Below are 8850 nucleotides of genomic sequence, written 5' to 3' on the forward strand. Positions count from 1 at the left end.
GCGCTGTACATTCACTCCCCCCATCTACAATCCCTGCCGGTACGAGACTCGAACCCACAACCTTTGGGTTACGAGTCCGACTCTCTAACCATTAGGCCACAACTTCCCCAAAAGTTACAAGTTAACTTTTGGGGAAGTTCCCCAAGTTAATAAAAGTATTATTACCAACAAACTTGTGTGTGTGCCACTTTGTGGTTGTCAAATGTTAGTAGAACCTGTCTACAGCTAATGCGATAAACTACCCACTAAAATTATAATCGGTCTAGTGTCTACATACTTATTGGGGCCACTGCAAGTCACAGACAAACAGACTATAACTAAATTACCTTTTGTTACTTCCCAATGACTCTAATAGTGCCGAGTCCTTGCTTCGGCTATTGGAACTCCCAGAAGACTCGTTGCCATGAGACTCATTTCCGTGAGAATCATTACCATGGGACTCATTGCCATGGGACTCAGTTCCACTCCCACTGGACCCGCTGCTCTTCATCTCCACATCCTCATGGAGGGAATGTGCCATCTTCCGGCTGTTGTGGGGTGAAGCAGGAGGGTCTTGGCTGCTGTCGCTACCTTCAGATGCCAGGTCAAGTTCGGCCCCCTTCACGAAACTACTCATACGATGCAGCGTCGCCATTGAACTGTATCCGGCTGCTTCATTCTGCCCCTCCAGTGAGGAGAACAGGTACGGTTTGGATCCCGAGTCCTCAGACATTGGAAATGGTTTGAAGGAGTGTTGCAAGGAGCCAGAAGATCACCCTATCTTCATGGTCGGGCACACAGAGGGAATGTAGACGACACTTGGATTTCTACGGGAATAAACAGACAGAAAATTAGTCAATCGTCTGAAATTTTCCATCTCAAAAATCAGAAGCCCTTGTCTTTCGACAAGTGGAATGTACGCTTATGTACGACAGACAGGTACGTCAAAAGAAACCAGGGCAAGATGGGACAAAGCTAATCTGGATGCGATCACTGCACAGGAGATAAAATCACCTCTTCAGTTGCACGCTCTTCTTCTAACTTCGCTCTCCATCAAAAGTAGAACCTCAAAAGTTGAAAAAGTCAAACTCACATCAAAGTGATGCATGCACAGCCCTGTCTGATCCACTACTGATCCACAATCTATAGACAGGCCAGCCTCTGTCTGGTCCCAGAGAGCCTAAACTGAGTGTTCAAAGGTGGGCATCTCTGGCATCCCCTCGTTGTGTCTGTACAGTGTCCTTTAGCCGAACAGATGTGGCATTTCGTCTTGTAAACACTGCCTCCTTCAAAGCATTAATCCCAGCAAGTGCACATAAAAGATGCTAGACAGCTGTCTGGACCAACAACAGGCCCTGACTGGTTTTCATCCCTTCATGTTGCCATTAAAATGGCAGGGGGAAAAAATAAACTCTTATCCCTTTGCTCTGAAGAAATAAATAGTCGTCTGACCAGAGCCAAGTTTCCTGGTAAGGAACTGAGATGGGCCATATTAAGGAAGGACACCTGATTCGTGACTTACCACTCTTTTACCCAACAGGATTGTATAGGATTGACAGAGAGTAGAGTATGTTAATGGATTACCTGTCTGACCAAGACCTGTCTAGATTTACCATGCATGGCTTGTATATTGTGTTATTACATACATACGGTACTGCTAGAACACCGGTGTGAACTTGCATCAAATTAATTCACTAAAAATGAAACTGCATCATTAATTCACAAAAAAAATGTGTGGTCAGTTGCTAAAACTCTTTGGAAAATGGCTCAGAAAACAAAGAATTTGTTTCTGAAAAGGAATAGCATGTTTTTCTTTGCAAATTCCACTTTTATATTTTGTGATTTATGCAATGAAATTTATACAATTCTTAAAACTTGCATATCCAAAAACATATGGGGGGGAAAACACAAAATAAACAATTAATAGAATAAAATGATAATATCTATGTTTTTTTTAACAAGTCTCTTCTGCTCACCAAGGCTGCATTTATTTGATTGATCAAAAATTCAGACAAAAACACTAATAATAATAATAATAATAATAATAATAACAAAAACACTAATATTGTGAAATATTATTAGCCTACAATTTAAAATAATGGTTTTCTATTTCAATGTACTTTAAAATATAATTTATTTCTGTGATGCAGAGATGGATTTTCTTCAGCCATTGCTGCAGTCTTCAGTGTCACAGTCACACATGATTCTTCACAAATCATTATAATATGCTGATTTATTATACTGTTGGAAAACCATTGTGCTGCTTATTTATTTATGTTTTTGGAAACTGTGATACTTTTTCAGGATTCTTTGACGAATAAAGAGTTAAAAAGACAGGCATTTATTCAAAATAGAAATCTCTTATAACAATAAATTACTGTCCAAAAATTGGGGTCAGTACAAAAATATAAAACAGCGCCACGGTTTCCAACATTGATAATAAATCAGCATATTAGAATAATTTCTGAAGGATCATGTGACACTGAAGACCAGCACAAAATTTGCCAGCAGAGGAATAAATTATATTTTTAAGAATATTATAATAGAAAGCCGTTATTTTAAATATAATTTTTTTTTCACAATATTTCTGTTTTACTGTATTTTTGACCAAATAAATACAGCCTTGATGAGCAAGAGACTTGGAAAAAAAAAAAATCTTACTGATCCCAAACTTCTGAACACTATGTAACATTATTTTTTATATATAAAATCAATGGCAATGCACATTTTGGAATTATACACTGAATTATATTTTTTAAATGCATCATTTTGACTTTAAATTCTGATTGGATTAGCCACAAATTATTTACACATATCTACTGAATGCTTTAGCTATTACTTGGTTGCTGGCCGAGCGTAGACGTCTGCCCTTTAATATCAACTTTTTTTGTCCTCTTGAATTGTTTGAGAGACATTTCTTTGTCGTTCTCATGTGTGAATAAAGCAGTCCTGCCCACTGTATAAAGGTTCCTGCAAAAATCATAGTCTTCGTATAATCACACACTTCTACAACCATAATGCCAGCACTGCCTGGCATGTACATCAATGGTTTAATTACTTGCGGCCCTACCCAACTCACACCTGTTTAAATTATTAGCACCAATGAGACATAAATATGTCTGGACGAGTGCCTACTGTAACCCAGTAACCTACAGGGTGATGACACATCGCCGCTAACCTTTGAATTTCCAGTTATATAGTAACTCACTGGTCAGGCACTGTGACACTGTTAATCAAGACAGAAAGTGAAATAAACAGACAGTATCAGTTATTAAGCCATATATCTGACGCAAATCACATAAGCTTATGCAAACCCCAGCACGTGAAAACGTGGCTTTCAGCCTTTCAGTGTGAATCTTTAACTATAACCTTGTAACCTAGTGAAAATGACTACTTTTGTCCTTCTTAAAAGTCATATAAATCAGGTGATCTAGAGATGTGACCTTCAAATGACACATTATTAGCCATTAATGTGAACTTTATTTAAACCCTATAAGGCGTCTTCCTGTGATACACTCTACCTGGGGGGCATGAAGCAGAACACTGCATTTTAATATAATTACAGCTGACAGACCTATATTGATATCTCTTTCTAATACAATCATAGGTACTATTGGGAACAGCACATTGGCTAATACATGATCTGCAGTGATTGGTAAAAACTAAACGGAAGAAACCATTTGAAACAATTTTGAAGCACATGAAAAAACCTTTTACTAAACCACATTGTTCCATAATTATGTGTGTAGCTATTACATTAAGACTAACTTTACAGAGACAAAGTCCATGCTATCTTCTTATTAGTATACAAGTATAAAAACATAAAAAACAAAGTAAATTGCAAGTGTACATTTTTTATTATATAATTTTCAATTATACACGCAATTCAAAGCAATCAATCCACCAGTATTCAAAATCCTTACTTTACAAGCCAAATTCATGCACCTCCCCGGCCTCTTAAGCAAACTTTGCCTGCTAAAAATATCATGTCCAAGTCCACTGCCAGCACTATTAAACAAGCCTATAGTCCCAATCTCACTGCCAATTCAGCATTTTTTTTTTTCAGGTCACTGACCTCAAAGACCAACAACTGCTACTCCATAGTAGATTGGCTGAATTCGGTTGGAATATAGGTCTGTAGCAAAATAATGTATTGCAAAGTATATCTGATCTACAGCATCTTTCATTACATTCTAAAACGACTTGAAATGCATACATTTAATATTTCTCTCTGTAACAAAAACAATATTGTAATGTTAAGCAAGTAAAGATCAGACAAAAAAAAAAACCTAAACCTAATTATATAAAACATGAACCACATAACCACCTTGCAGACAGTTTTATAACTCAGTATCAAGTTAGAGACATTTATGTAATTGTAGCAATTACATAAAGTAGCAATGGCACATGGACTACTTGCTTTATGTAAGGAGGACTTATATAAATTTACAGACAGCTCTGAATGCAAATAGTTCATATTCTTTGAATGTTTACATTTCAACACAATTGGAACTCATTATGTGATTATTTAAATACTATGCATTTTTTTGTGCATAGCAGTGAATTCGATTTAAATTTTATGTATTAACGCAAACTAAAACATGCATTAAGTGCTTCATTCATTGTCTCATGCATAAGTTTGAACTATGCATCAGAGACATGTGTTACAGAAAGACATTATCTAACATACATGACTACTCGTGACAATTATATATACAGCCTGCAATGACGTATAACGACCACATCCAGACCTATACAGTAGATGAGGTTGAGATTCATTCATTTTTGCGAGGGAAATGTGTGGCAAGCTATTCAAACATTTATTCTTTTTTTTTAACAGTCTCGACTTTTATGTTATTATTAGTAGTTGTTTTTTATTATTAATAATACATTACAATTACATTTTAACTATTAAATGGTACTGTCACTTATTCATTAGAAACTATTACTTATTGCGTATATAACCATACAAATATTACAGTTAGTAGAATATTTACTAGCATATATTCCAGTCATCCTATAACAAACTGAATAATAACAACACTTATTTATTGAACTATAGAATCTATTCCAGTTGTTACTAAGAACATTTTTAAATAAGTGTCTAACTGAATCCATACTAATTAGTATTCAAAGTGCTAGTAATGAATAGCTGTTAGTGAAACTGAAAAGGCTATTAGTTAGTATTTAATTTATTACTAGACATGTAAAAATAAGTACAAGTAACGAAAAAAAATAGCAGTTAGTTTTAAGAAATAAATGTTAAAATGGCTTGCCATGACAATGAGGCTGGTAGGCTGGCTCATAACTAGGAGTTCTTGCCTCATACCTTTAGCAAAATATGTTGCAGTCTCAGTAAATAGGGTGCATTTAAATTTTACAAGTTATATGGCTGTTTTTTGTTGAGGTAAACAAGGAGGACAAAACTGTAGTGATATATAGGGCTTTGCTCTGGAGCACTGACCGGAGATGACCTAATCGCTCACACAGTTATGCAACGCCTAAGTTTAATACATATAAAATATCAGTCTTTGACACATATTTGACCGAATTGATGTGTTTAACCTATGTGACCGTGCATCTATATGAACATCACTTTGTGTTCATGACACAAACTTGTTTATGAACACTGGTCACATTGCAGTCAATGGAAAGTGTTATACAACAGCTCAACCTCCGGCTCTTTAAAAAACGAATGTATCCTACCTGACAACTTTCGTACAGGATAGACGTCTCAAAACAGGTCTCAGTCCTGTCCGGCCAAGAGTCCGGCTAAATAAGATATATTCCTGAAATTCCGGTCAAGCCTCAGCGTCAGTTTGACACACTTCAGCGCTGAATGCTCTCTCACACCGCTGCACTGGATCTCCCGAGCTCGCAGCATGACCTGAATTCAAACTCCTCCCACCGAACGCTCCCATTGGTCAAACCCCGCTAATTTGCATGCGGCAAATGCGGAAATACCAGAAGCGCACTGTGATTGGCCGAAAGGACCGCCAGTCTCTTTACATAAGTATGTCATACGTCTCACGTGGACACCCATGGCCAGTGACGGCGTGCGCTGCGTATGGGCAAATCAGTAGTGAGAGAAAGCTGGTGAATGGGACGCTGACGAGGGAAAAGAGTGTGGTTGGTCCGGGGAAGCCGAGTACGCCGAGTGTTATACAAACGGTTATACAAGTGTGTGTACAGTCAATGTGGTCTCGCCCTGTATGCGCGAAACACGGCATGTGGTGCTATTAGAATAGCTTGGGTGGACGTGCGTGATTGCTCGGAATCATCCAGTAGATACATTAGGGATTGTTTATTTGCAGTGAAGTTGCATTACGTTAGAGTAATGTATGTACATTTATAATATATATTTATAACGATTAGTAACAATTTCCTATTCACTTCAGGCACATTTGGCATTTCATAACAGAACATCTCACATAACATCTCATACAGATGCTATTGCACAACATCTCATGTATTTTATAAACCCTTTTCTGCTTTTAATAACCAAACTGCATATTTTGGAGCTGCAGTGTTAGCACAGGCATATTTTACAGTCACTTTGCCTATCCTATTTCCAGATTTTATCCTTGTAGCTTATAGCCTATATATAAGGCTGTTTCAGAAAGCACTTTGGATAAGTTTAATAGTGCACACAATAATAAACCAGTATGAGTGGGAAACACTCTTTCTTTGCTTGGACTCTCTCCATCACCATCTGTTAGAAGATGCATCATACTGTCTTTTGCCAATATTATAATGGTGTTTTCTTTTTTCTGCATGCATCTATTTTTACTTCAAGAAAGTACACAGGCAATGTTCTGGTTTGACCTGCTAAAACAGCCATTTGCTTGATGGGTAAACTTTTTATTCTCTAGCGAATTGTGCTGATTGTGATTGCCACGATAATGATTTCGAATCATTTGCGTTTGCATAGCTCGTTATATTTAGTGCCATCTACCTTTTAAGCAATATCACATGAGCAAGAGTGCTGTTGTAGCCACTGAGTATGGCACAAGGCTGCAAGAAATCAGTGAGGACAATGCAACATTTCACATTTTAATTCCTTAGGTCAGGGGTGTCCAACCCTGCTCCTGGAGAGCTACCATCCTGCAGATTTCAGCTCTAACCCCAATCAAACACACCTGAACCAGCTAATCAAGGTGTTCTGGGTTGCTTGATAATTACAGACAGGTGTGCTGGAGCAGGGTTGGAACTAAAGTCTGCAGGACGGTAGCTCTCCAGGAGCAGGGTTGGACACCCTTGCCTTAGGTGATCAAGTTTAATAAAGAAAATTCTCGAAGAAGATGGATGAGATGATTTATATGATCTCTTTTTCACTTCCCTTCTCTCATACACACAGAGCTCTTTAAAAAAACATCTCAATAACATCAGATGGCATGTATCTCTTCCAATATGGATCCACAAGACTGCATATCAAATCATTCATCATACCAGACCAGTGGTTCCCAAACCTGTCCTGGAGGACCCCCTGCCCAGCACCTTTTGTATGTCTCGCTTATCTAACACACCTGATTCCACTCATCAGCTCGTTAGTAGAGACTGCAATAACTAAATTGGGTGTGTCTGATTAGGGAGACATACAAAATGTGCAGGGCAGGTGGTCCACCAGGACAGGTTTGGGAACCACTGTACCAGACCATTTCAAAAGAACTCTCACAGATACAGAAACACTTTCTTTCTGTCTGTCACTCTTGTTTCTGAGAATATTAAGCAAAAACATAGCCATTATAAATCCTCAGTTGCTCTCTGCTATACACAAGGCAGGTGTTTTATTATACAGGCAAATACATATCAAATCAAATCAAGTTTATTTGTACAGCGCTTTTCACCATACAAATCATTGCAAAGCAACTTTACAGCAAATTAAGTTTCTACAATATTTAGTGGTAGCTTATCAGTGGTGACTGTCAATTAATGTACATATGGCAGAAATGTACGGAAAAATCAATTTAAGACGTAATCAAACAGACGATGAACACTATTAACAGCAATTATTATATGATGCAATCAAACTAAGTTGTGATAAGTTGTGATAACAAGAAAACAACTTTTGTTATGTCGAGATCATGAGAAAAATAAATCATGATCCATGAGAAAACAACTTTTGTTATGTCCTGATAATGAGAAAACAATGTCGAGATCACTAGTCGTGATAACGAGAATACAACTCGTTTTGTCGAGATCACGAGAAAATTAAGTTGTGATCACGATAAAACAAGAAGGAAAAAAATAATAATGCATGGCCTCTTAGAACTTCCATACAAAATTGAATGTGCTTTTACAGAAATCAACTTTAAAAGCAATAAGTGAAACAAGTGAGACTACTAGCCAGGACTGGATGAACAGTATCCTCCTGAACTTTCATTTAGAAATCCATGTAAACTGATATCAAACTGTCATTCAGACTCAAGAACTTAGATGAAAAGAAAGTTCTGTTCTTTTTCTGTTACTCAGTATTTGCAGCATTTATAGACCTCAAGGTTGACTTTTTATTCTATTACGCTTTATTCTGTTGAAATGGGCAGGCAGGAAACAGTCTATTCTGCTCCCTGTCATGGTGAAAAGTCTCATCACAAGTGCTCTGGGGCGAACTATACAATGGACTGACAGCATGGCACAAGAAAAGAGGGCATGATTATACTTAAAGGGATAGTTCACCCAAAAATGAAAATTCTGGCATTAATTACTCACCCTCATGCCGTTCCAAACCCGTAAGACCTTCGTTCATCTTCGGAACACAAATTAAGATATTTTTGATGCATTCTGAGAGCTCTCTGACCCTCCTATAGACAGCAATATAATTAACACGATCAAGGTCCAGAAACGTAGCAAGGAGATCGGTAAAATAATCCA

At 37.5% G+C, this 8850-nt stretch overlaps 1 protein-coding gene across 1 annotated transcript in view; it reads right to left on the reverse strand.

Moving 5' to 3' along the window:
• The window catches only part of LOC107737392 (period circadian protein homolog 2-like), a 32654-nt gene extending 26807 nt beyond the window's left edge, over positions 1-5847 (reverse strand). Inside the window, exons 1-2 of the mRNA XM_016548883.1 lie at positions 5686-5847; positions 327-806 (exon numbers count right to left, since the gene is read on the reverse strand). Coding sequence (XP_016404369.1) covers positions 327-712 — 386 coding nt within the window. The 5' untranslated portion in view covers positions 713-806; positions 5686-5847. The remainder of the gene's footprint in view (positions 1-326; positions 807-5685) is intronic.
• Between the last annotated feature and the right edge of the window lie 3003 nt (positions 5848-8850).

Source organism: Sinocyclocheilus rhinocerous, unplaced genomic scaffold (assembly GCF_001515625.1).
Source record: "Sinocyclocheilus rhinocerous isolate Xijiao unplaced genomic scaffold, SAMN03320098_v1.1 scaffold1095, whole genome shotgun sequence".
Lineage (NCBI taxonomy): Eukaryota > Metazoa > Chordata > Actinopteri > Cypriniformes > Cyprinidae > Sinocyclocheilus > Sinocyclocheilus rhinocerous.